Source organism: Styela clava, chromosome 3 (genome assembly GCF_964204865.1).
Source record: "Styela clava chromosome 3, kaStyClav1.hap1.2, whole genome shotgun sequence".
NCBI classification, from domain to species: Eukaryota; Metazoa; Chordata; class Ascidiacea; order Stolidobranchia; family Styelidae; genus Styela; species Styela clava.
The window spans coordinates 10,814,393-10,842,248 of NC_135252.1; the positions used below are offsets into that span (position 1 = coordinate 10,814,393).

The 27,856-nt window shown below is 35.4% G+C and overlaps 5 protein-coding genes and 2 long non-coding RNA genes across 8 annotated transcripts in view; 4 read left to right on the plus strand and 3 right to left on the minus strand.

Moving 5' to 3' along the window:
* Positions 1-27,856, plus strand: part of LOC144420965 (uncharacterized) — a 61,845-nt gene that overhangs the window by 8,303 nt on the left and 25,686 nt on the right. The gene's annotated exons all lie outside the window — the stretch shown is intronic.
* Positions 35-2,446, plus strand: LOC120342039 (tRNA methyltransferase 10 homolog C-like). The gene has a single exon (XM_039410694.2). It carries the CDS (start codon positions 80-82, stop codon positions 1,493-1,495), a length of 1,416 nt encoding a protein of 471 aa, XP_039266628.2. The 5' UTR covers positions 35-79; the 3' UTR covers positions 1,496-2,446.
* On the plus strand, positions 2,474-3,249 carry LOC120342040 (TIMELESS-interacting protein-like). The gene has a single exon (XM_039410695.2). It carries the CDS (start codon positions 2,482-2,484, stop codon positions 3,004-3,006), a length of 525 nt encoding a protein of 174 aa, XP_039266629.2. The 5' UTR covers positions 2,474-2,481; the 3' UTR covers positions 3,007-3,249.
* LOC120342038 (cyanocobalamin reductase / alkylcobalamin dealkylase-like) lies at positions 3,344-6,369 on the plus strand. Its single transcript, XM_039410693.2, has 2 exons — positions 3,344-3,484; positions 5,322-6,369. The coding sequence occupies exon 2, from the start codon at positions 5,336-5,338 to the stop codon at positions 6,209-6,211; it is 876 nt and encodes a 291-aa protein (XP_039266627.2). The 5' UTR covers positions 3,344-3,484; positions 5,322-5,335; the 3' UTR covers positions 6,212-6,369.
* LOC120342037 (vacuolar protein sorting-associated protein 41 homolog) lies at positions 3,745-16,613 on the minus strand. Of its 2 annotated transcripts, none has more exons than XM_039410692.2 (23): positions 16,495-16,613; positions 16,027-16,122; positions 15,863-15,946; positions 15,028-15,168; positions 14,294-14,479; positions 13,694-13,849; positions 13,332-13,398; positions 13,004-13,105; positions 12,302-12,460; positions 11,746-11,918; positions 10,953-11,063; positions 10,579-10,704; positions 10,077-10,204; positions 9,020-9,128; positions 8,403-8,480; positions 7,806-7,856; positions 7,425-7,540; positions 6,770-6,846; positions 6,505-6,645; positions 4,883-5,004; positions 4,443-4,557; positions 4,050-4,180; positions 3,745-3,825 (listed from the first exon to the last, which is right to left on the minus strand). In XM_039410692.2, exons 1-23 carry the CDS (start codon positions 16,528-16,530, stop codon positions 3,772-3,774), a joined length of 2,559 nt encoding a protein of 852 aa, XP_039266626.2. In that variant the 5' UTR covers positions 16,531-16,613; the 3' UTR covers positions 3,745-3,771. The 2 variants fall into 2 exon arrangements, with proteins under 2 accessions (XP_039266626.2, XP_077967356.1); XM_078111230.1 differs by having other exon boundaries at positions 16,501-16,562.
* Positions 19,636-21,453, minus strand: LOC144421061 (uncharacterized). The gene is made up of 2 exons (XR_013474925.1): positions 21,069-21,453; positions 19,636-20,783 (listed from the first exon to the last, which is right to left on the minus strand). It is a non-coding gene; the product is annotated as an uncharacterized LOC144421061 (long non-coding RNA).
* On the minus strand, positions 23,147-24,196 carry LOC120325638 (uncharacterized). The gene is made up of 4 exons (XM_078111231.1): positions 24,143-24,196; positions 23,903-24,048; positions 23,449-23,597; positions 23,147-23,284 (listed from the first exon to the last, which is right to left on the minus strand). The coding sequence occupies exons 2-4, from the start codon at positions 23,944-23,946 to the stop codon at positions 23,154-23,156; spliced, it is 324 nt and encodes a 107-aa protein (XP_077967357.1). The 5' UTR covers positions 23,947-24,048; positions 24,143-24,196; the 3' UTR covers positions 23,147-23,153.

Below are 27,856 nucleotides of genomic sequence, written 5' to 3' on the forward strand. Positions count from 1 at the left end.
CCTGTCCTATCATGCTTTCATTCTCATCTGACAACAGTCTGATGTAATTTTTGCTTAAATTCAGAATTTTTTTAAAATAATGTCTATCGCATCAAGATGCCTGAACAGTGTATCATTGTGTCAAGCAACTCCTGCCTGGTACCCAGTTTTGAAAAGATATCACAGAAAACGGCAAGAAGACGATAACAATGTTGTTGTAGAAAGACCGGTACTATGGAAAAAACTTGATGAAAAAGCTCGTTTAAAACAATTTCAACACTTGGACTCACCTAAAGAAAAATCTGTAGATTTTCAGTCAAAATTGAAACAATATGTGGATGAAATAAAGCTTAATAGCCTTGTTACCAAACCATTGCTTAAAACTATTTCACCCAGCACTCTCAAACATCCCTTTTCCAAATTACTAGCTGGTGAACTGGAAAAAGATGAAGATCGAATTCAAATTGATGATAGTACACTTAGAGAACTTGCACGGCTTCATGCATATTTCATAGAAATGCCAGGTCGACTTAAAATTCCAAAGTGTAATTTTGATTCTTTTTCTTATACTGAGTTGAAGGTCCTGTTACAAAAGTGTCTTTCAAGGTCTTCAGGCTTCAACTTTTTAATGCACAAAAGTGCAATGAGATCAAATGGTAAACGGCAAAAAGCAAAGAATACTGTGGTTGAAGAAAATTATGGCAGCGTTTTATTTCGTCGAAACATGGTCCCTTATCATCATGTGGAAAAAGAAAGTAGAGTATTTTGTAATTGGCATTTGCTATCTGGAGCACCACTTGATAATCCAATTATTTTTGATATGGGATTTGAAGACTTGATGAAGAGGAAGAGCTTGGTTGATTTATGTGCACAGCTCACCATGACTTTAAATTATAATACAACAGTACACTACCCAGTACCTCTATTGTTTGCAAATCTTGACCAGGATTCTTTTTTTTATCGACGTATGAAACAGTTTAATGTGCATTCTTTTCCGGACGGTTGTATGTCTGTCACAGAGAAGGGATTAACTGATCTCGATAATATTCCAATTGAAAGTTTGATATATTTATCGCCAGATGCCACAGAAACAATCAACGAGTACCAAGAAGACAAAGTTTATGTCATTGGGGGTCTGGTAGACCTCGGGGCAGTACAAGCACAAAAGTCTACATTGACGATTGCAAATGAATTAGGCATTAAAAGGCAGAAGCTGCCATTATCTAAATATTTATTGTGGGGAAATAGATCGGGTCGGCGCACCTTGTCTCTTGATATAATATTTAAGGTATTGCTGGAGCTTCGATCAACTGGAAACTGGGCCAAAGCTTTTCAACATATTCCAGTAAGATGTCATAGAGGTCTCACAGAATGTGGAATAGAGGAAGCTGAGAAAACTAAAGATATCAATCTAATGCGACATTATGCAGATATCTTTCAACATAAAGAAAGAGTGTCAAAGCCAAGAAATAATAAAGACAGTTATCAGTTCCTTGCATGGGATTCTAAAGCATGACATTTCTGCACAATATATGATCACATTGGTGGTGTTAATTGGAGGCATTGCATTCCTATAATTAAGAACTATTAGTGCACATAAAATAATTTATTGAAGTCCATGCATATGGAACGCATAACTGGGTGATATCCCATGTTTCGGCATATGATATTATCCGAAGAACAGTAGGCTTATTCAAAAATGCCTCTTTCTAATTCTGCCAGTGGACTACCACACTGAACATTGTTTGCTGATGTTCATAATCATAACATTTTAAATGATTTCAGAGTGGTATTACAATTCCATTCGGGTCTTTATTTATTAAAACAACTTGTGAAATACTAATGTAGGCTTGACCATTCTTTACCAGATTCACTGGCGCTCCTGAAGTATGTGCACCAAGATGGTGCACAACCTAAACCCTAACCTGGTACATATACTATGTTCAGGTTACACACCTCACCTCTGTATGTTAAATCAATTGTGTCAACTGAAACTATCTTGTGTATTGCTGTTTAATTTACAAGTTAATAATTACTATGAGACATAGTCCTGGAGAACTGAAATAATAGGAATAGGTTGGCTTGGTTATTGTGATTTGAATCAAAGCTACTTGATTCAGAAACGTGATTTCTGAAGGTTTTTAAAAACTTTATTCTGTGGTTTTAAACAATTTTACATTTTGATGTGTATCATGCAACTATATATTATCGGCTCTTTCACTAATCACCAAGATGTAATTTCTTCCACTAAAGATTAGTAGAAAACTTGGTAATTAAATGATGTATTTCAAGTTTTGTTTGCATGGTTGTGATTGGTGATACAGGTTGTTTGTATTATAGTTTTTTGAAATGATCTTTGGTAAAAACAGTAGAGTAGCATGCAAATCATCATTGTGTACCGAGTGAAGTTCCAGGCATGTCTCTTTCCAGTATTTATCGTATCATTTCGATTTCTGCATATTCACAGGTGAACATTACTTTAATAAGCATTTGCTTTTTATAATGGAAGATCCAAATGATTTATTTTTTGAAGAACCTGCAGTAGAAAATCCACCAGATATTTCTGAACCTGTTGCATCACAGCATGAGCAACCTCCAGGAAACGAATTGGAAGACATACCGCTTGCTACGAAAAAGAAAAGGAATTTAAAGCCTGTGCCAAAACTTGATGTAAGTCGATTAATGGGTCCCCGTGGGCTGCCTTGTCTTAATGCTGAATTTGAAAATGTAACGTTTCGAGGAAACGGTTACGAAGTAGAAGACTTGGATTTATTGATGTCACATCTTGAGCATTGGGCACACAGACTCTATCCTAGGATGACATTCGATGATTGTTTGGAGAAAGTGGAAAAACTAGGCCATAAGAAGGAAATTCAAACGTGTATGAAAAAGTTGAGAATGGATATGCCACTTCTGGATTCAGACCAGCAAACAACAGTAATTACGGAAGATGGCCCACCGGGCAACAATTCTGAAGATGAAGATTTAAATTTTGACAAGGTTATTGGAGATATCCCATCAGGATGAAGGGGCAATAAAGACTAAATGTCTCACAAAATGAGTACTCTTATTTAGATGGTGCATGATCAATGAATCGGGAAAGAGATGGATAGAATTGACAATGGCAAAATCATAGGTTTTTATGATCAATCATATTGTCCTACCACACAAAAAAATTACATCTATTTCATGAGTGGCCAAGCTGTATTCATCTGCGATCAACTGATTGTCACACATAAAACGAAAGAATATTAAATTACAAAGTGAACATCAATGAGGTGCCCTTTAGCTCTCCTCTCTTCAGGCCCCAAAATTTAGGGGTGCAGGCCAGGACCAAAACCTAATATAAACTAGATTCTAGAATAACTGGGCAAGGAATGTGGATGAGCATGAAACATGGGGTACGATTTCCTGATCTTGTCGGAGTGTGTCAAAAATTTTTGTCAATACTGCTCAGTTGTATAAAGCCTCTGGTGGAATACAAAAAAAAAATCAGTTTTGACAGGTAAGGTTTTAATTCTGGTTGGACACATTCCTTTTTAAGCATGTTAATTAGGTCGACTCAAAATCAGACACATTGGCCACCCTCCCGATTTATTTCATTCATCTATGATGTAGGTATGTATACAAGACAAATATTTCTCAACAACTGGATCAGTGGCACAGATGTAGTTTTACTAATACTTTATTGCACAATAGAATATGAAAGCAATGGAATATTATAGTTATTATTCTTGGGGGTGATCAATAGTGTGGCGTAGAATCATCACATATAATAATATATAATTTTTTTTATCTGGCATCAAGTGTCCGTCGCCTTTGTCCACTGCATATGCTACATGAAGTCTAAAAAAAATGTTACACATCGATTTCAATGCCTGATAGATCAAATGTTTTGTCATTTATTTTTACTGTATAGTTTAGTGCACAAATATTTGCATATTTTTAAATATAAAATACTGACGTGGATATGTGTTTGTGTTTTCAATCAATATTTTTAACCTGTATACAAGAGAAATAGCATTGCTTTAAAGTCAAAAAAATGAAACCAGAGATAGACACCAACTAACCCTGTTTTGTTGCGGTAGACAGTCGTCATGAAATAGGTGATGGCACATAAATGCATCGATTAATGGAGTATCAAGGCCTGGTGTTGTCGGAAACATAAGTGGAAGACCACATGCATCACAAGCTCTATCCTCTGAAAAAAATATTAAAGTTAATATATTAATCCGATTACTACCGTTATGGGAAAAGACAAGAATTGTGTGAACATTTATAAAAAAACTTACCACTGCTGGAATCTAATACCGTAAATTGGAATCATCAATTGAGACAAACTTATTGAAAATTGGACTTAGCCCCAAAACATTAAATCTGTACATTGTGGGCATGTGAATCATTGATTACACATAGAAATCCATATGCTGAAATATCTAGACTCCTCTGAATACAATGCCTACCATCGACTCTGAATGCCCGTGTGTGAACTTTGTGCTGCCTTTTGTTAAGTTTGATGACGTCAGATGACAATATTCTTTTACACTGGAACCACATCGAAGTTTGCATGGAATAATCCTACAAAATAGAAAATGCTGTGAACAACTAATTGTAAAAAACTAATAATTTTGTGACAGCAAAGATTCGACTATAATAGTGACTGTCCTGAGATTCTCCAATGGAAATAGAAAAAGCATAAATGCCATGGAATGAATAATCTTGCTCATTTGTTCACACCAGCAAGCTGTTACTTTTGTTCTTATTTACATCATTGATCAATGCTGATTTATGGATATTCAAAATAACTAACTTTTTTTGAATATCCATTGATCAATGATGTAAACAGGAACGAAAGTAGCAGCTTCCTGGTGTGTACTTTTATTTAATTCCAACGTCTTCTTACCTGCAATATTTTAACAAGAGCATCCTTAAGACCTGGAATACGTAGTCCAGTAGGAATTCGTCGAATCAAAATTACAGGATCAACATGAGTCCCAATATTGTTCAGTAGATCTCTAATAAATTCTGAAACAAGTTGAAATGTGGGCATTAGGTATAAAGTTAATTTTTGAAAATACAATTGTTGTGACAACAACAGTATTGGCTGTTATATAATTAAAAAGATCATCGATGAAAAGCTTTTTCATAAGCAAATAGGTAGGAGAAAAATTGGGTATATTTCTTGGTAAAAATAAATCGTAAGCCATCATAATTCAAAACCAAAATTGATTCAATTAACAAACTGGTGCCATAGTGAAGAATTAACCTGCAAACGTTCACTTTATTCACAGTGCATATGTATTTTCGAACATTTTTTATTCATATTATTCGTTTTTTTTCAGTTCTTAATATTAACATGGATTTTGAAACTGTTCGTTCGACTCTACAAAGATACTTTGGATCCATTGGAATGGAAATACATCCGTTCAAAATAGATTGGTACAACAATATGGTTGGAAATCCATTCAAACTACAATTTGATCCTGATGCTATTGGATTTGTGGTAATTAGTTCTCCATCAATGTTTGAAAAGGCATTTGTACCTTACATCAAGAATGAACATGATACCACAAATTCACAAGTAAAGAAAAGGAATAATCAAGATGCTTATTCACAGAGAGATCCTCTTGATTCATGTTTAATTCATCATTTTAATGAAGCAAAACGACAAATTCCTGAAGCTGACATTGAAATAATACATGATTTTGAGATTCTACCAAATAAAAGACCTAAAATATTAGTGCAAACAGCAGCGCACGTTGCAGGGGCAGCTTATTATTATCAAAAAGCAGATGCAGAAAACAAGCATGAAAAGAAATGCCCTTGTGCAGTTCAACCTCATAGCAATGGCATCTATGAAAAAACATCGGACATGCCAGAAGATGAAAACTCAACGGATTGCATCTGTGAAAGCCCATGGAATAAATCAAAACGAATTTATGGTGTTTGTGTACACCCGAAATATGGAGGTTGGTTCGCAATTCGAGGTGCCATGATTTTTCCACATATTAAAAGTGAAATTCCCAAGTGTCCACCAGTGGACTGCGTTAATACAAGAGAGCTACGAATTCAATTGTTAAATCGGTTTAATGGGAACTGGCAAGATTGGACTTACAGAGATGTTATTCCAGTAATTGATAAATACTCTGAATTACAGAAGAAATATTTTGCGACTATACCGAAACATAGGCATGAATTATTAAAGAAAATATCTGAACTGCAAACTTCATAATAATAATTTTCATATTTTGTCTAATTTATTTTCTGCGACATTTCTCAACAAGTAGTTACTGTTTACACATATCTTCATCTTAATTTATTAAATAATTTTTTAGCTTATGTTAGGTTTTTCTGTTTTGATATTGAACAATAACACTGATTGACGCAAAACAATGATGAATTTATATACTGGAACCAACTGTATAAGACAGCTGCTTATGGCCAGTCACATTCAAAATATTAAGTTTGTATATTGCTTTGAACAGGTTTAGTATCAATGTCATATACTTGCAGAAAAATTCTTACCTGGTTTATCAAGCGACTTTTCAATAAGCTCTTGCCATAATTCAACTTCGTTTTGTTCTTTACAAAATTCAACCGCTCTAGACACATCACTGTCATTGTCAATGATAAGAGATAATGCACGAGAAGCATTCCCCATTCGAGCTAAAACATTGAAAACAATCATGTTTACCAAAATTTCTTTTTCAATTGATGTGGAATGCACTTCCACAAATTAGCATTGAGAAATCTATAGAGATCAACGAAATAAAACGTGCGAAAAACTAACCAAGTAGAAACACTGTTTCGTCAACATAGTCTCTCTCTTCACATATATGTAAAGCTTCCTCGAGTGCATAGTAGTTGCTATAGAATAAAAACAAAGGTACAAATTCATATAGGGAAATGGCATAAAAAAGTTGATCATGTAGGAGGTAAATTTCATACATCCATGGAGAAACAATCCGTATCATATGGTGGACTCTAATAATGTTACAAGCTGATGATGGGAATAGCTAGCAGATCAATCAATTTAGACCATGGATGGGCAAAGTGTTTGAACCAGGAGCAAAAAAAATTTTCCACCCAGACTGGCAGGCCATGTAAGTGTGACGTGAAAAGTCACATTTTATGAACAACATTTATACTGTTGCAAAATTGGAAAACAATAAGCCTTGTGCTTAAACTTGATCTAAATCTCAATAAATTTCTTGAGTTTTTTTAGGTAAAACATCGAAATTTGTTTAGTTTGGTTGTGACACATCAGGCGGGCCAGATTAAATCAACCAACGGGCGTATTTGGCCAGCGGGACATAGCTCATGTCAGATTTAGACGCACAATAAGTTGACTGATTTCTTATAATTTGAGCCAAACTTTCATATTCTCCTGAATTTTTCTAGCAGATGACCGATTATGCAATGAATCAGAAAAATTAGTATTGTACCTTGACTTCAGGAATGGTAAAAGTTTAGGTCGCTCAAACTCAGCATAAAGTGTCAATTGTACAGAATGATATTTGCTTCCAATATGAGGATCTCGAATAAACAAGGAGTGAAGATACTGGAATAAATGAAATCTATTTTAATTTCCATTCACGTAGGGTCTAATTTAAGTTTAAACTTGATTGAATGGGTTTTCAAATATATAGGGATGGTGTTAATTTTTATTATTAGAGCGTCAGTCCATGGACAGTGAAATTTTGTTAAAAATAATTGAATTGAATGGTATAAACAAAATTTGAAAACAGACTAATGAAATCTGCTTTCAGCACATGGTATAAATACTGTATACTATATTCAATAAAATGAACGAATGAAAAATTTACCATATGGAGATACTCTTGATATCCCTTCAATTCCTTGACCACCTTTTCAATCTGCATAAGAATAATATGAAAGACGATGTTCACAATATAGGATATTCATTTTTAACATTACTTAACAGTTTCAAGTTTACTTTGTTTCTTACTATATCAACAGCTCCCAACAAGGGGCCACCATGCTAGGCGCAAAATTGATTTTAATGCAATTTAGTTAGCCACTTTTTCTTTTATAGGAAAAGTCTCTGTTCTCCCTAGCCTCATTATCTGGTTATTTCACAGGTTGTTTTTAATCTCTTTCGTATGAATTGTTTGATCATAATGTGATTTGGACTCTACCAATCTAAATAGAACTATAAATACATCTTTGCTTACTAAATTCTTTCAAAAACCAAAACCTTCATAGTTGTTTGGAGGTAATTTGACCAACAGATAACCTCATCTACTAATAATGAAAATTTCATTGGACTGCAAGATAGCTGTCATAAATGTATTGTAGACACAGGAAAATATATTCAAATTTCTATTGCCAAGAAATGGGACGACAATTACGTTGCCTTATTGAAACTCGTATATCAGAGTTTTAGAACATGCGATACTTACAGGAACATGCTCCATATTATCAAGAAGGAGATCAACGGCTTTATTACCACCAAATTCCATCAGCAAAATAATATTTTTCTGCAAGTTAAATGAAACGCAAATAACTTGTATACACAAATGATTTTCACCCAAAGAAAATTTACTCCATAGAATATTCCAATCATATTAGTGCGAGTTTGGTTAGTGAGTGATTTGTTTCAGATGTTAGAGGAAGCCGTAATTGAACACCGGTCCCTCGTAGGGTAATTAAATGTGCGACGGCAAGCGTATTTCTAATGCTCCAGGCGATGCATCAACTGCCGAACATTTCACAGATATTTTTGAACAGAAAGTCTACAGATGAAATAATTTGCTAAATTATTGTTTCGAAAAAAAAAAAAAATTAATCAGCTACCAGACCAATTTTTTAGTACTTAAAGTTGGTAGAAATCGCTAGAAAGCTGATAACTTTTTTTTTTTGAATTCCTGACAAATCCTATGCTATGGACCCATTATTTCACCCAAAATGTTGCCATTTTAATTTATTGGAACAAACAACATTTGATTTTTTGAATCAATATGACATTGACATTCATACCTATTCTATCTTTTGTTGCGGAAATTATTTATAATCCTACCTTCAGTGCTGCATATAGGCTATGTTTTCGAATTAGTTGGAACGTGTCTGGATGTCGAAGCTTCAAATATATGGATAACGCTCGATCATATCTTTGGTCCAATGCATACCTGATAAACAAAAAAATTCAGGTAATATGGAGATGAATAAGTTTTGTACATAAAAATAAAAGTGAATTGTATATTATTGCCCCATTCCCATTAATTGAAACAGCATGTTAGTGGTTACTTTATAATACTAACCAACCTTTTTTTCAAGCGACCTAAAATTTAAAAAAGTCCTGCGACCCTATAATATGCTCAAACACTAATCAAATTACTAATATAAATTTTCAACATTAACAATATATTTTCCCAGAAATCGTTTCGAAGTTGGAAATCTGCGCTTGACCATCAGTGAGTTTTTAAAATTGTGGCGATGTTCTAAGCAAGAAGGATGCTGTCAAGTGTTTATGCTGTCATATCTCCCACATATACAACTACTATTTAAGCAACACTTCATGAAGCAAACATTAAAATTTACTAATAAATAAAATCTGTAATTAATTACTTATCGATTTTAATCGGTAAGTATGTTGATAGGTATTTGTCTGTATGCCTGTTTGTCTGTCTGTTAGATGCACGCGATATCTCACGAAAGCGAGATTGAATCTGCTCCAGATTCTGCATGTGCATTCATCATATGTCGGACCAAAAGCCTATTGATTTTGGATGAATTATGTCTAATAATTAGCGAGTTATTAATTAATTAGTGATCAAGTGATCTAGATTTTTGTAGAGCGAGAGAATTTTGAGATCCGCCGAGTGTGTGTGCGATGCGCAGTGCGCAAGTTACAAGAGCGGATGAATCGAAACCGCAGTTTCTGTTTTGGGGGATCCCCTAACTCTCGATCGATAAGTCTTCGGTTTCCAACCGATATTCTCGTTTTAAGTTATTATTGGAAAAATAATAGACCCAATAAAATTTCCAGGCGACCCAGTATTGGGACACAACCCATGTGTCGGAAAACACTGATACAACCTATATGTGAAATTGTTTTGAAGAAGGTCTCTACTTACAATCTTGCTAATGTAGCAAGTAATGTTGTATCTTTCGGATAATCATCGAGAGCAGACTGTACCATATTAGCGACGAAAGCAATGTTGTAAAGATCACCAGGCCAGTCTTTGATAAGTTGAGAAAACGCCTGGAAACAAGTTCATTAAATACTTTATAAAACAGTATCTGATACCTAAATAAGAAGGGCTGAAAGAAATGTTTAGTGTTTTTTTTTAATATAAAATAGTATTTTAAGCTGATCAGATGGCGTAACCATATAGCGCAGCAAGTTATTGTTCATGTGACGGTATATTAGCATGGGAAGGGAACCCTACAACAACGAAAAGTCCAGCAATCCTCTCGTTCACAATTATCCCCCATGGGATTTGAACCTGCGAATTCGCACATAATCAAAGAAGCAATGGCAAATATCTTCATAATGCTTACCATAATGCGCCATTGTCATGATTTTGCCTTTTACTGTAATTAAACTCTGTTGTCTGCAGTAAAATCAAAAATAACCTGATGATCTTTTCTTAATATATCCTGAAGCACGAGTTCATAACATCGATATGGTAACCTGACATCTCCTCTTGGTAAATATGGTGAAAGTGTGTTGAGTTGGTGTGCTGTTGCAAATTTGTCAACCTGTTAAAATAAAAAATTTTCACAAACTGATAAAGAATTACAACAAGCATATTATTCTGAGAAACAGAAATCTTTGAATAATAATTGTAGACCAGAGATCATAGCATCCCTGGTCAGTCTAAAAATCTTCACATTCCCACCTCTTCACTAGGTGAGCTGAACCTGGAGAATAACTGCGATTCCAGTCTGTGAAGCTTGATTGAAGCAATGTCACTCAACAATTACCTAAATAAATGGACCAAACTTACAATCTTTTCCCATTGTTCAATATCATTTCCCAAGACTCTAACACAAGCTCTTGCTGCATCTTCATACTGTTTTTCGTCAAGAAGATGAGAGATGTATGTCATCCCAACCTCCTGTATAGCAAATAGTAAATTTATTCAACGCTTGAACTTTTGTTACTTATCGATATTAAGATCGGTAAGTATATTGATAGGTATTTGTCTGTATGTCTGTATGTCTGTCTGTCTGTGTGTGTGTCTGTTAGATGCACGCGGTATCTCACGAAAGCGAGATTGAATCTGCTCCAGATTTTGCATGTGCATTCATCTTATCTCGGACCAGAAGCCTATTGATTTTGGGCGAATTATGTCGTATAATTAGCGAGTTATCAATCAATTATTGATATAGTGATCTAGATTTTTGTAAAGCGAGAGAATTTTGAAATCCGACGAGTGTGTGTGTGCGATGCGCAGTGCGCAAGTTACAAGAGCGGATGAATCGAAACTTCAGTTTCTGTTTTGGGGGATCCCCTAACTATCGATCGATAAGTCTTCGGTTTCCAACCGATATTCTCGTTTGTGTAGTTGTGTACTCTTTTTTATTTTACCCAAAAATTATTTTTGCACACAAGTTATGAACGTGTTTTACTAGAAATTGTTTCAAATTACTTGGGCTCTGTTTTTGGGTCACTCTGTATAAGAACACTGTGAATTTTGAGTGATACAAAATAAACTTTAAATGATACGAACCAAAAAAGTAACATCGTTTTAAATGACATAGAAAATATACCTAAAGTTATTACACAATTGTACTCACGAGAAAGTTATGTGTTTTCAATTCTTTTCCAAATCTATCTACTGCATCCAATGCATCTTCGTACATTCCACATTCTAACAACCACGACACATGATCATCTTTGTCTCTTCTGCGTGCTAATACTATGTCTTTTGGTGAAACAATATACAGCATTCCTTCTCCTGTTTCATGGGCTAAAATATCAATTCCCCAAATTATATCATCCAGTGAAACGAAATTGTTTGGTAACAAAAATTTGTAAAAATTCCCAAATAAAAATTTTTTCATATTGCTTATGGAGGGGTGAACATTGAAAAACACGCAAATATGAATATTGATGTTTCTCATGCAAATGACCTCTACTCCACATTGAATAACCAAGCAAACAAGGGAACTGTAGAGCTTTGTTCGGGTTATTACATTTTCTGAGATGCAGTAAAACAATTCATAATGAATTTGTTGACAACACTAACTAATCATAAAAGAATAAAGTATAATACTGCAAATTTTATCATGTTTCCAGTTACGATTACTTTGAAGAAAAAGAAAAATTTCATAAAATTTAAAATCAACTCACTAAGACTGTAATCATTGCATCTGTAAGTTTGATAACCTCTGATTGACAAAGCGTCAGATGACATTTCATCATACCCCCCTCCAGATGGATCAGGGTCTAATATACGGAGCTGAGGTCTCTCTGAAGGCTTATTAGTGGGTTTACCAGAGCTTCCGGATGCTGCAATAATCAATTTTTATTATTAAAATACTATAAGATGTAACAAAAACACACAAGGAAGAATTGTGCTATCTCTGAACACAAGTCAAGTCAAGTTTATTTTTTTCCAACCAGTAAAAAAATATCGCAAGTACAAGAAAATGATAATTTACACAGTTTACTGGAGGAGGGAAGTCGCGGGGAACCAAAGCTGGTTATCGAGCAGCGACACCCGAGGATCTAATATCTAAAAGTTAGAATTCTAGAGTTTTGAAACTACTGATATTGACAGTGACTCGGTGAGTACCGTATGGAATATCTAACTAACAACGCTTACCATAGATTATACAGTAGATGTTAATGAGCCATAAGACCAACAGGCGGATGGAGAATTCCTCATTTTAATGGAAGAGAAACTTCCCCTTCATCAAAAGACTACTATATAATTTGTGGAATTTGAATATTCTTCTGAGTTCGATACACACAGTTCTAGTTATGAAAGAGAATAATTTTCTTTATCCTAGTAGTTATACGACACTAACACCTACAAATCGCATTACTTACCCTCTAATTTCTCATCAGGCTGCAGTTCATATCCAAGAACAACAAGTTGAGTACCAAAAGGAGCAATACCAGAACAAGCAAAATCGATAGGTAGGTGGTACACTGTGAAATTATAGTACACATATAAATATTTCTGTGAATATGAATAAAGTAATAATTCCACATCCCATCTCAGACCAGTGACAACCAAGCAAATAGAAGATATTGTTAATGCGATATCACTCTAAACTTAGTATGGAACAGTTATTGAGATTCTGCTGTTTTGTAGTGTGTGTTTGCTCGCTCATATACAAATCATCAAAATGTAAAATGAGTGCAAACAACTTACCAATTTCAACATATTTGTCTGGATCACGAGTCAAGTCACGACTTCGTCTTTCTCTAACAACACAGACCTAAAATGAATAAAATAGAAAAGACTTCAGATAAAAAAAAATTGAAAATATAAAGGTGCTTACAAAACTGTAGCAGTATCATTGATATATCACACATATATATACAAAATCTTGCAAATCAAATCCCTTCATAAAAATTGAAATATAATCTCAAAACTCAATCTTCATTTCTGAAATTTTCGTTGAACTCTTATAAATGAGTGTTGAATTGAACATAGTATTATTTTGACTTCATTTATTACAGGTCAATCAATATATTGACAGTACACGGAGAGAAAAATTTGATGGAACTCACTTTAATTTCATTTGCCCATCCAATGAGCAACGTGCTATCATTTTTCCATGCAATATGAGCTGGGTAGAGTTCAGGTCTCAAGTTTTGTTTGCCAGCACCTGATCGTGGAATGTGTGTGATTCGCCGTCGTTGCTTCATGTCGTACATTTTAACTCCCTATAAAATGTGGGAACATGATCTGTCTGAGTTTATTCCCATTATCATAAAACTACCTCAAACTGGTCCAACGTCACAGTAAAGCTCCCCCTTTTATTTTAGAAAACAAAATATAAATACTTAGGTACGGTAAGTAGTTTGGTACCTTAACATAAGTTTTATCCCTTTTAAGTTCCCCAAATCATTTGTTACTTGCTTAAACAACATAACATTATTAATCACAATGATATACCATTATCATAATAACTATATATCATTCATTGGAAGTATTGGTTCATTGCTAGGTCACAGATGCGATTTGAAAGATAAAATATCCGATTAATAAAGTAAGACTGAGAGCAATACCAAAATTCAAAATAATTTGATTTGAGAAAAAATAGAACTTGTATTATTTAATTGTATATATAATAAATAAACCAAGTTTTAATACTACTTCCAAATTACCCAGTCATTTGCCCATGCAATTAGATGACCTTTCCACTTGATGTTTCTAACTAATCCTTCACCAGTATGTAGTGTTGTAGTTTTAGATCTTCCAAGCCAGCCTTTTTCATATAAAATCAAACTGTCGATACCATAAACCAGCTGCTTAGAACTATTTTTTGAAAAGCTTGGATCGAGAGCAACAGACTGTAAAACAGCAAATCGCATTCATAATCTTAGAGAAAGAGCAGAAGGGATTTATTTTCTAATATCAGAATGCTATTTAAAGCAGCTGAGTATCTAAGTTGAAGCAATTCCAAAAACACTTTAAAAAAGAGGTTTATCTAAACGTTTTTGTATGGCATGGCAATTGTATTTAATGATTTTGAGATGTGGAATAAATAAATATCCATTCCGAATACCCAGCAAGCATTTATTTTTGTGTCAATCTAACTAAAGTATAACATAGTTGAAAGCACTTGATATACAAACAATTACACATGGGTAATTTTGAAACCAGTAATTATTGATTTTCCATCACAAACTACAACCTTACAAACAAATATTTGACCCAACTTTACTACTTAACTAAGCCCAAGCGATCTCAGACATGTTATAATCAAGGGAAAACATAAATATAAGTGAACCCTTATGTGCTTAGAAGTGTAAACTGAACCAAAATTAGATGTTTACACAGAAGCTTGAAACTTGGGGTTTATTATATCTCTTACTAAAGACCATTCAGACCACCATACCTTCACAGGCCTGTCAACATTTATAGAGATGTTTTCAGTATCAGAATACAGCCCGACAACAACGACTTTTCCATCATCTGAGCAACTTGCTAAATATTCGCCGCCTTCATCAAGAGAAATCCCAGTGACTTGAGTATTGTGCTGTGTAATTTAATTTTTCAGATTACACAAACCTAAAAAAGTCACTATTCTCAATATAGAAATTTGAAATGAACCACAATGAAGTGAAACAATCCATTAAATAAAAAGATTTAGCAATTATTGGCATTCCCAAGTCTTTTTTAAATCAATGTTTCGAAGCGAGGGTCTGTAGTTTGAATTAGACCGGAGGTTCTCAATCCTTTTTTTATGTAGTCCTCCCTATTTTTAAACTCTTCATCATCTAGTCACTATGTATACACATAAACTTGGTTTCAGTTTGTCATTCAAGTTTTATTGGATCAATAATGGATTGTGATAGCTGATAGGCATAACTTGTACTATCTTTTATACAATTCGAACACTTTATAATATGTGCATACTATAATACTGAGTATGTGAAGAATATTAGTAATATTACAATTTAAATGCAAATATAATTTGAAATTTCCTGGCCCAGAACCTACGCAGTTGGAAAATGCTGAATTAGACACATGGAAAGCAAAATCATTGAATGAAATTCGGAATTAATTACTGATAAGCAAGTTCAATTACCATAACTATAAGCAGCAACATTAACTGGGTGCAGCCTTCTCATGTCTACGAAGAATATGATACTGAAAACTGATTGGTGTATCAAGTATAAAACAACCAAATGCCATTTTTTTTGCGCAAAATTAGAACTCAATAAGCTTACCGATTCAAATTGTTTGCTTGTGACTTTATTGCCATTATGATCCAATATATATATTTTCCCCCAGTGTGTTCCAAGTGCAACAAACTGAATAGAACAAAAACAATAAATAAAAGAATTTTGCCAACGAAAAAATTAGGATAAAAATGCTCACAATGTTATCTTACCTTGGATTGCATAACAACACATGATGCTGCATCTTCTGATAAAATTTTCAGAAGATCATTGCGAACTCTTTCATATTTCAATTGAGGTTCTTCTTCCTGATAAAAATTATTGGTTAGTTCAGTATAGTTTGAGTATAATTCTCATCATCTCATGTGTTTATGAGTCATTAAAATCAGTCTAGATAGTTTAATACAAAAATGAAAACAAAAGTTTAAAGGCACAAAACAATGAAATTCAAGATTTGCTAGTAAACGCAGGGACAGAATCCCTTCAATGCTCATGTTCTCATCCTTTATCAGCTTCTTTCTATACAATATTTCTCGATTGTAATGACTCTTTTTCAAATATAACAAAGCCATGAATACATATAGTTTATTGTAAAAAGCAACATAAGACATATCTGACATATAGTAATTTCTCAATTTAGAAGCTACTGTAAGTGCAGAAGTGATAATAAAATGACCCACCTCCGACTCCGAATCAATATCACTGTCAGATGACATCTTTTAGTTCACACAAATGAGTGACTTAAATACTGTAAATACAGAAATAGGTTAGGTGAAACTAGTTATTTATAACAAGAATTACAGAATTAATTGAATCTTGGATTCATTTCTTGTCATTGTGGTAAACTGCTTGTCCGAGCAAGTGCAGTTACTTTGGTGAGGGCCGGAAGCTGCCGCAAAACCATGGCGGGATAGGATTTACATATTTCTGTATTTATCTCGGGGGAGAGGAAAGCCGATAAGACGGCTTATCCATATGGCGAACTACGGCCTCGCTATAGAATGTAGGCTTTCTCGCTGTCGCGAATCATAAAGTGGCCTATTTTGTGAAATATACCATACTAACAGTATGAAAAGGTTAAATACATGTGATCCATAGTTACACAATGCACATTCGCTACACTATTTAGGCTTAGGCTACAAGTCGAGATCCAATTGTTGCTCGACAATATACAGATATAGATTCCACAAATAATGGTAAAATGGATGGTAAATTGCCGATCCTGACTGTGCATAATGCGCTGCCCCTAATACGACTACCGGTATGCATTGTGCCCAATGCGCTGCTCCTAATGCGAACTCACTGTGCCCAATGCGCTGCTCCTAATGCGACTACGCATTGTGCCCAACGAGCTGCTCCTTACAGCCTTATGCCTTATGCGGCCTCACTGTGCCCAATGCGCTACACATAATGTGATGCTCTCAAAGACTGAAAAAGCAAATTAATCACTGTTGCTACTATCTAAAAGTCGAGTCTGGCTTGTCATTATAGATTCCATAAACAATGGTAAAATGGATGGATGAATTGTCAATCCTGACTGTGCCCAATGCGCTGCTCCTAATGCAGTAATGCGATCTCGCATTGTGCGCAATGCGCTGCTCCTAATGAGGCTTCATTGTGCCCAATGCGCTGATCCTAATGCGGCCTCACTGTGCCCAATGCGCTGCTCCTAATGCGCCTCACTGTGCGTGATGCGCTGCGCGCAATGAGACTTTTAGGCTCCCAACACCTCTCACAGGCATCGTGCCAATCTGGAAAGCACGGCCGTTAGGATGGGATAAGATTTACATATTTATATTTAAAGGTTTTGCTCGTTCTCCAGAATTCTCCATTTTCAATTTTTTTGTGTTATCATATTGTGGAGTTGTCGAAACAAACTATTGGATCTCCGCTCTAGAAGACCCTTATTATCGGTCGTTCTGTGTCTGTCTGTGTATCTGTCTGTCTGTTTGGGCGTAGCGTCTAAACGGCTGGACGAATTGAGATGAAATTTTTCACGCGGGCTATCCTGTCACCCTAGTATTGTGAGTTTTATAGGAAGTCCGGTTGGGGGTTTCGTTTCCATGGAAACAGCGAAAAACGCGCCGATCGTTATGAAATTTTAATTTTTTTCACAATTTCTCGCCAACCAAGTCAAATTGTTTAGGTGCCATTGATGGCAAACATGTCATCATTCAAGCCCCAAACAATTCGGGATCCATGTTTTTTAATTATAAGAAGACGCACAGCATTGTGTTGATGGCTGTGGTGGATGCAAAGTGAGAATAAGCAAATTATGACTTGTTATTGATTTTTTTTTTTTTGAATCATTGACAAATGCTCATAATGTTTATCTTTTCACAGTTATAAATTTGTGGCAGTCGACGTTGGAGGGTATGGGCAACGGCCGGCAACCAACTTGCCTAATGTTAAACAGGTTCATGGACGCCATCTTGTGCCATATTTGGTAAACGCGAAACAATGGAGTCTTATGGGAAATTTTTGTCATGTTGTTGTAACGAATTGAATAAGTCCGCTGCTATAAAGGCTAGAATGGAACTGAAGGGTGGATTTTGAACTATAAGATATATGCTATCTAAATATATAACGCAATTAATAATAAAAAACTATCTAATGCGTTAAATTTGACACCAAACACAGCGTAGAACCATTTTTGGCCTTTTTTTCAAAGATTTTATAGTGATACGCTAATTTGAGGCAGTAAAATGTCTCCGCAACAATCCTACAATGTCATTTGTTCTTCTAGCGCAGCTCGGAGCCGGGCAGTATGGAGCTTGACGGACGAAAAATATTAACCAGAAAATCGAAACGGCCATTGAAGCAAAGTTGGGTCGGCCGGTAATTTCGACGAATAAATACAACTTTTCATCTGTGACGTCATAAGGAACGCCCTTGTCAAATGGTTAATTATGACGATTAGAATGGCCTATTTACTTCGGAAGCAACTCGGAACCGGTATACATGTCTTCAAAGACAATTTGATGTACTATAAATGTAATTTGGCCAGCATGAAAGGATATAAGCATGTTCGGCTATGATTCTACTTCAAAACGCGACCTTCAAAATTTTTCTATCTAAAATATTAGTGAAAATAATAGATATGTTTCAATAATTGTGTTTAGGCCGCGAGCCGAGGCCATGAAAAAACGCCTAGAAAGTGAGTTTCGTAGCGCACATCAGGTAACTACCTGAAAATGATTTTAAAATGTTCCTTAAAAATTTAGTAACAAATATTGCCTTGTTCCCACTTCCAAAAGTTGCACGTTTTACGGAAAAGACGCTTTTACTACAAGAAATATGTGCTACGATCTGTCCTATATTCTCTACATTGTCGGCACTGAACAATGACTTCTGCATGACGTAACAATTGAATTAAACCAGCTGTTAGCGAGCGGATGAATATTAGTTATTTCTGCTCGACCTTGCGCTGAGTTGGGCAGGCTTTCCATAGCCCTGTTTAGTTATTATTAGTTAAGTTATGCTAAGACGTTGTTGAAAAATGTATAAGTAAATTATTAAACACTTGTAGATCCTTACCACGGATATGGGCCGTGAGACGAAACCATGAAAACGCCCAGAAAATGAGTTTCGTAGCGCACATCTGGTAACTAAATAAATTCTTCAGTTTTGTGTGAAAACGAACATAATGAACGCATTACAGCTTGTTCCACAATCCTGGTGCGAAATTGAATATAAGAGGTTCCCGGAAATTCAATAACCATAAGTTTACAACGCATACATAAGAACTATACAATTCGAGAGCCCTACAGCACACTAACACAAATGTATTCCTGTAATGTTTTGCCTGACCAAAATCGGACTTCCTCAGTCAATCATAATTTATTAGGTAGATTACGAAAAATATGGCATACATGTAACCAACAACAAAAAATACTTTAATTGTGTGACAGGAGTCGGGAGTGACCTCGAAAGCAGCGACACCAACAACGCTGATTCACATTTGAGAATAAATTTTATGTAATAACCACAAGCAGTTTACAACAAGAACAGCATAAAAAGCTACATCCATTTTATAGAAGCTATCAAGTATCAAACGTATTTATTTTTAAGCAATGAAGTCACAAATTAACATCGTGAGCACGAAAACACAAATAAATCAGTTATTTCTCACTTAGAAATTTACCGCAAAAGTCAAGAAAATTAAATGAATGTACAATATGTACATAACATAGTGAACAGAAATATTACAATTTACAATTAATCTTTTTTTAGTTTATGTGGTTATGTATTTGAACAAAGGCAATAATATTTCTAGAAACAGGACTACGACACTAACAAATGTCCGAAAAAAAAAACAAATGTATGATACTTATTAAATCAACTGTAATATCTAATTCACTTTCTTCTGAATTGTTTTCGAAATCCACTATCTCAAAAATCGACTTTTTCTCTATAGGTGTACTGTGATTTCTGCAGTCAATACAAAAACAAAAATCTGTGCAATTTAAGTTGATTTTGCCACACTTTCATAAATTATTTTGACTATTTTTCTTTGCAGTTTGCCAACTCAAGAACTGATTTGAGGGCCACATGCTTCTTCAGTGAATCATTGTTGGGTGGAGAGTATAATCCTTATGTTTGACAGTGTTAAATAAACGTGCCCTGGTATCATTTACATTCTTCATATCCTCTTCAAATTCCTCAGCTTTATTTATTAATACCTCGTTAACCTCAAAAGATCTTCATAGTCGAGGGAAAAAAATGAATTGAAAATCTCAATGAAGTCTCCAACATGAATTTGATGGGCAGTTCCAATTGCAGAAAAGTGCTAAAGTATTTCAATATGAATATCCCATCTAAGCTGTTTGCAACTATTATGATTCTCATATACATTTAAGCTTCAAGACTTCTTGTTTAATCCATTTTATAGCACTGATAGCAGCAGGGATCAGAGCCTGCGTTAGGTCGGATTGGTGGAACATTGCCGTTTTCTTTTGTAGTACAGTATCTAAAATAAGGAAGAAAATAATATTTGGAGCAGCATGATTTTAAAAATACCCCTAAATACTAACTAATACCTTGAATACATAATGCATTTTATCTGATGTACTAAATGAGCGTATATATGCTCATTGCATGTTCTACAGTCCAGCAGTGTTTGCATACCATTACTAGACTATATCTACACTAAATTTTGATATATCACAGTCTGAAATGTCCTATGACAGTATGAGTATGGACTACAGACTATATTTTGAAACATCAACTGTTTGTCTACAACTTCATTTCTCACCTCTCAATCATTTCCAATGCTACCTTTCTTTCCACTCCGGCATAACTTATCATTGCTTCCCAGGTTCTTGTCGACTCTATGAATTTAGATTTAGACCAACCGACATTAGTAAAATTGATTAATTTCTTCTCTTTCACACAACCGTGCATTACAGAAACAGCCATTCATTTCTATTTCCAAATATGCTGTGGCCTATATAGTAGTATAAGTCTGCTGAATAGTCAAGAAGAGTCATTAAATTAATCATAAACATTTCATGCAAGCCAGAAAATATCGTTGTTTGTGACATATTATTCTAGGTCTAGCCTTCCTTGGAGTTACCGCACCGTACCTATTTAACAACGTCTTATGAGCTAGTGCTCAACTAAAATTGCTATTTATGGCAAGGATATACAAGGGTTTAATATCTTACCTATACTTTTCAACACCTCCTTAGAATAACTGGACTAATATTACCGGTAACTGAAAAAAACTATGGAAAGGCTACTCAACGCAAAAGCGAGCAGTTGAGTACATCTGATATTCATCCGACCACTGGGGATCCACCTACAGCTGACTAACTTGACTGTCACGTCGTGCAGAAGTCTGCGTTCATTGGCCCATGATACCGGAAAAGCAGAGAAAATAGGACAGATGGTAACACATATTTATTGTAGTAAAAGCGTCTTTTCTGTAAAACGTGCAACTTTTGGAAGTGGGAACAAGGCAATATTTGTTACTAAATTTCTAAGGAACATTTTAAAATCATTTTCAGGTAGTTACCTGATGTGCGCTACGAAACTGAAAGATAAATTGCCTCGGCTCGCGGCCTAGTTGGAACTTCTCATAAGGCGCCGAGTTAAATTGCCGAGAACAATAGGCACAAGATGGCGTCCATTGTCTGAGCGTTGCCTCGCTTATATTATATATACGCTTTGGGTATGGGAGGAGCAGGGATGGGGGTATATTTGCCGACTCCTGTTTTGGCAGAAGATTGGCCAATGGTACCCTCAATCTTCCTAATCCTAGGTAGGCTGGCAGTCGAATATTTACAAAATAAATGTTATTTCCAACACTTTGCTCATTACCGACCACTTTTGTAAGCTCTTGTGAACAGTACTGTGTTTGATGTTCCAATTGCCTATTTTCAACATTACCCAAAATTTACTTCATGTTAGATTTTGTTTGATATCACAGTAGTATGTATGTCATATGTTACCACCTTGTATAACATGTGTGAGTCTTTTGTGTTTGTTATATGTGCAGGAACCTTTTTGTCAAGTAGTTAAGATATATGTTTGCATTGAGCGATTCTTAGAAATTCAGGTAAGTTTGGCATGTTTTGCTTCTAACCGTTTGTTTTACACATTGGGTATGACTAAGTATAATACATTGAAATAAGTCCGATCTACAATCCATAGTAACATTACAAAATTAATATGTGAAATCATCTCATGACATTCTTTGTTTTGCCAGGCCATTGGGAAGGACGAGTCATGGAGACTGCACCCCATTTGTATTTGTAGCTGATGAGGCATTCCCTTTAAAGGAAAATATTATGAGACCATATGGTGGGAACAACCTGAACTCAAAACAGAAAATATACAACCACAGGTTGTCAAGGGCTCGCCGAATGGTAGAGAGTGTTTTTGGAATACTTTCCAACCAATGGAGAGTATTCCATATGGTAATGCCTCTTCAGCCTACAAATGCTGATGGGGTTGGTGAAGGCTACCTGTTGCCTCCATAACTTTTTGAGGAAAATAGAGAATCAGCCAGAAGGAGTGCAGGAAGCTTCCTCAGAAGCTGACAACAATACATTACTGAGAAGTTTGTCACAGATTGGGGGTCGTGCAACATCCCGGGCGATTGCTACAAGGGAATCGTACACTGATTTTCTTAGTGGCCAAGGAGCTATTGGATGGCAAAATGACCAAGTTTGAAGGTGATTAGATCAATATTACGCAATAAACATCACTAATATATCGAGGTTGAAGTTGCATATCTTGTTGCGTCATTGTGTGCCACCCCCCCTCCCCATCTAGCATTCAAATATATTCGTAACACATAAAAGTACTACAAACCAGTATATATTTGAGCATGTATCTAATCTGTATTAAATTCTAGATGAAACAAAACTTCTTGAATTTCAATCCTTGCATGCTGAAATTTTTTATTTGGCAATCGTCTAAATGTCTGCACAAGCGATTGGGCAAATATTTCAGCATCATCTTGTTCTGGAAAAAACAAAAAAAACATTTAGAGGAGTAGCTACTGTTTCTTCATTCTGTGTATCTTTCCTGCAATTATACTGTTCATTTCAAATAATTCTAATTATCGATATCTTTACTTTTTTGTATATCAGAGTTTTGTAGTAGCAATAAATATGAATACTACTGACCTTTATTAACTAGGCGTAAAATGGCCTGATCGATATCCAAGCTGGAAGAAGACTCTTCCAGCTTCTCTTGCACTTGGCTCTGATCTTGGATGTCACCCTCGTTTTCATATACAACGAGGGTGACATCTTCAGGCACACTGCTAGATGTTCTAAAATTAAGCAGGGGCCATATGTTACCTCATACTCATTACTTAGTAAGGCATCTTTGTTTTTCACAGGTCAATGATGATTACAGGATGGGAAAAGCAAGTTTTCAGTTTATTGTTATACATTGTTTCAAATAAAAGAGTTTTGTTTTCTATGAAAGTGTCATTTCATTTTATTGACATATCAGTTTAGTGGAGTGTATGACGTGAAATATTTTATGAAGTTTTATTCAGTCTTTGTAAAAATCAAAATAGGGCTTTTGTGGTAATGACATACGGTATGGGTAGAGTAAAAATGTTTTCCCCACCTCCTGCTTTCGCAGTACGAGTTTAAAAACTCTAAGCTACCCATAAACTCCCATTTTTTTACATCCACCCCCACTCCTACTCTCAAACGCCTTCTCTCTCCTGAACCTATCTTTCAACGACCTCCACCTTGTCTTGCATTCTTTCACTGTTAAAACAAGAATACCGGTACTGTTATTTTCGGTTGCATTTGACTTAAAATGACTGTCCTCTCCGGTCCCCGAAGTGCGAGATAAACTTACCCCCTATTCCCATTTCCTCGCCAACCTCTATCCACGCTTTTTCCTTCAAAATTTGAGGAGGGTTGGTAGCATGAAAGTCATATTGGGGATGGCGAAATACGGTCGAAAGGTGGCAGATTAGGGATGGCAAAATAGGGACGAAAAGCCAAATTGGGGATGGCAAAATGCGGTCGAAGCGTGGCAGATTAGGGATGGCGAAATACGGTCGAATGGTGGCAGATTAGGGATGGCAAAATGCGGTCGAAGCGTGGTGGCAGATTAGGGATGACAAAATGCGGTCGATGGGTGTCAGTTTTTGCCAAATCGACTGTCATAATGCGCTGTTTAGTATACAGATAACAATTAACAATTGCCTCAAAATTACAAAGAAATATGGCCAAAGTGTTTAGATTTGGGGCTGATGAAATTGATTAGTACCTGTCAAATTCGAGCTGGCAAAACACAGTCGATGAGTGGCGAAATGGGGTCGAAGCGTGGCAGATTAGGGATGGCGAAATGCGGTCGAAGCGTGGCAGATTAGGGATGGCAAAATGCGGTCGAAGCGTGGTGGCAGATTAGAGATGGCAAAATGTGGTCGAAGCGTGGTGGCAGATTAGGGATGGCGAAATGCGGTCGAAGCGTGGCAGATTAGGGATGGCAAAATGCGGTCGAAGCGTGGTGGCAGATTAGGGATGGCAAAATGCGGTCGAAGCGTGGTGGCAGATTAGGGATGGCGAAATACGGTCGAAGCGTGGCAGGTTAGGGATGGCAAAATACGGTCGAAGCGTGGCAGATTAGGGATGGCGAAATGCGGACGAAGCGTGTCAAATTGAGGGTGGCGAAATAGGGTCGATTCCTGTCAGGTTAGAGATGATGAAATATGGTCGATGCGTGTCAGATTAGGGAGGGCAAAATAGGGCAGTGGGTTGACGGGTGTCATGTTAAGGATGGCGAAATGCGTGTCAGATTTGGAAACGAACATTGTCAAATTTAAGGAATTATTCTGATCAGTGTTTCACATTTTAAAATTCATTTAAAAGGTATTGTCCGATTTTTCATCGTGTCTTTATTTTATGATTAATTTTAATGTTTTATATATTATTACATTTTTCTCATCAAGTCTTGAACATTTTTTTTATATTTTTCTGATTGATAATTTTAATACAATCTTTTAATGTTTGATATATTATTACGTTTCTCTCATCAAGTTTTGGGTACTCCTGAAGTATGCGCACCAAGATGTCGCACAACCTGAACCCTAACCTGAGGTTGTGCGCCAGCTTGTTGCGCATATTTCAAGAGGTCTGCATTGGCTGGCATAGCATTCTGGATCGTGCCATCATTTATGAGGTCATATGTTTTATCTCTTTCGTCATGAAAATTTCAATTTTTCCCTGGTATTATAGTCGCTACAATTTTTTACGCCACCCCGAAGCCTGCGATATTTCTATTCCAAATACTGTTATTAAACAATTCTTTTCAATTACAAATATTTCAAATTGCTCAAGTATATATGTAGAAGAATCCTGTTTTGCTTTAAAATATTTTTGGCATAATTCACGATCACACTGCATGAAGAGTTCATTCTCCGTGTTTCGTTAATTTCAATTCTCAAAATTTCTTTCGAAGTTAATTGGTTTTATAATTTGAATATAACCTTTTGATGTAAAGATGTGTTCGATATATTATATATGCTATAAAATGATTTTTATGATATTGGGTGAATTCCTATCTAGAGGAGAGTCTTTGCATAGGAATATACGTTGTAGTATTACTCACTTTTGTATAATATTATTCATGAAAACGCGACAAACTATTTGAACTGCGTAAAAATGAAAATGCGACTTTTGTATAACACTGGAAAAGATACTACAAAAGGCAAGGTAATTAAACATAGGGATTTTGGTATAAACAGTTCAAAAACCAACTAATAGAAGATTTCAACACAAAATGTTGGGAACCACCAAAGTCATCCATTTTATCGTTTTTCAGAAAGAAAATGTCGAAGACTAGTTTGACTTTTTAGGAATCTTCTTGCATGCTTTACTTCTTGAGGAACATAATTACCATTACTTGGTACAGAATCCAACCCATGTCTTACTGGATAGCGAAGGAGCAACTTATAAATTAATGTGTTACGTGTAACGCAAGTCTTGTTCTTTGTTGCAATTGAATTCCAAGGAAAGACGCATTTGCGACGAATTTTTCGTGCTGTTTGGAATAGGGTGGGTTAGACCTTGGTGCTATATATATCCGCATTGTTTAATATTCAATGGTGCTTATAACTGGCGTAGTTTCGTGCACCGTTATTTCACGTTCAAATGCGTTTGATGAGGGATTAATTTTGAGCTAGTAATACGTTCAATATTCATATCTAATGATTGTAATATTTGTTCTGGTGAGTATAAGATACAAAAAGCCTTTCTAGATTTTCAATTGAAATCAAATGAAATTATACTTTCAAAAACATTATAGGCGAAATGTTTTGAAAACATTCTGCGCTGAGCAGGGTCTCTATAATTGTACGGACATTTAGCGAAATAAAGCCAGTGAAATACTTCCCTGAATATTCGACATTTACACTGGTGTCAAATTACTACTAATCTGCAACTAAAAATTTTCAACCTAATTGTTTTTGAACTTTACAAAACAATCTCAAACATTTGATGGTCAGAAAACGCTAATGTTTCATGTAGTAGTCAGGGAATACGCAATTTGATGGGTTAGTCTAGCAGGAATGGCGAACCTTTTTAAAGAATTGGGACGAAAATTATTGTTGTATTGTAGAAAAGAAGACTGTGGTTCGTAGACAGGGTTGTCCAAAACGAATCAAATATTCGAATACATTTTCGGCTGATTTTCGAATAATATATAGTCTCTTTTCATCGTAAACACGGTTTTTCGTTTTTGCGGGAATCTTCAAACGATTTTACACATTCATTTCCATTACGTCAAGAAATTGAAGATTATTCAATGTCGTAATTTTTATGATACCCAATAAATTGTCGCAAGTCGGAAAACAAGTCGATTTATTAGAGGAAATAATTATTACTTTTTCCCGCTTTATGGCAAATAATTTTGATAATGATATTTGAAAAGGGGCTCCCGAAGTATACGAACCAAGATGGCGGAGCTCGGGATGTAATATGTGTACTGGGTTAGGGTTAGGCTATAATTTTAGGTATAAATACTACGGGAGGCTCTTGGCTAGTCTTCGAACTGATAATAAGACTAAAATTGGAAAAAAATTATCGCCTAACCTGTTACCCATGTTACGTTCCGATGTCCGCCATCTTGGTTCGCATACTTCGGGATCACCTTTGAAAGTTTCGACTTTTTACTGGGATGATTTTCTGTTGTGCAAATTATTCATATCCATGACCGATACCAGCATATAAAATTATTATGCGTTATTAATTTAGTTTTGTTTATTAACGTAACTTATGGTTGCGACGACAATTTGTGAGCATAAAATGTGTAGTGAACTGCCCGATTATTATTCATTTTTGATTCCTATTTTCGGATTTACTGAATAATAAAAGTATTATTACTCTGAAATCTACTGGAATTTGTGGACTTAAAATGTGTGGCAAGGTGCCCGAATATAAATAATTTCTGATTCGTATTCACAAAATAATAAAAACATTATTACTCCAAAATACAACGGCAATTTGTGGGCTTAAAATGTGTGGTAAAGTGCCCGAATATAATTAATTGCTGATTCGTATTTTCGTA

Bases quoted from the DNA above. Each gene is read 5' to 3' on its own strand.
- LOC120342040 (XM_039410695.2), top strand. From the start codon at position 2,482: ATGGAAGATCCAAATGATTTATTTTTTGAAGAACCTGCAGTAGAAAAT.
- LOC120325638 (XM_078111231.1), bottom strand. From the start codon at position 23,946: ATGGGTAGCTTAGAGTTTTTAAACTCGTACTGCGAAAGCAGGAG. The intron at 23,598-23,902 runs GTGGGGAAAACA...GCTTAATTTTAG, and splicing joins TCGTACTGCGAAAGCAGGAG to AACATCTAGCAGTGTGCCTG. The intron at 23,285-23,448 runs GTCAGTAGTATT...TGTTTTTTCCAG, and splicing joins TTTACGCCTAGTTAATAAAG to AACAAGATGATGCTGAAATA.
- LOC120342039 (XM_039410694.2), top strand. From the start codon at position 80: ATGTCTATCGCATCAAGATGCCTGAACAGTGTATCATTGTGTCAAGCA.
- LOC120342037 (XM_039410692.2), bottom strand. From the start codon at position 16,530: ATGTCATCTGACAGTGATATTGATTCGGAGTCGGAG. The intron at 12,461-13,003 runs GTAAGTAATGCG...TGATTATTGCAG, and splicing joins GCCTGATGAGAAATTAGAGG to CATCCGGAAGCTCTGGTAAA. The intron at 6,646-6,769 runs GTTAGTTTTTCG...TCAATGTTTTAG, and splicing joins CGAAACAGTGTTTCTACTTG to CTCGAATGGGGAATGCTTCT.
- LOC120342038 (XM_039410693.2), top strand. From the start codon at position 5,336: ATGGATTTTGAAACTGTTCGTTCGACTCTACAAAGATACTTTGGATCC.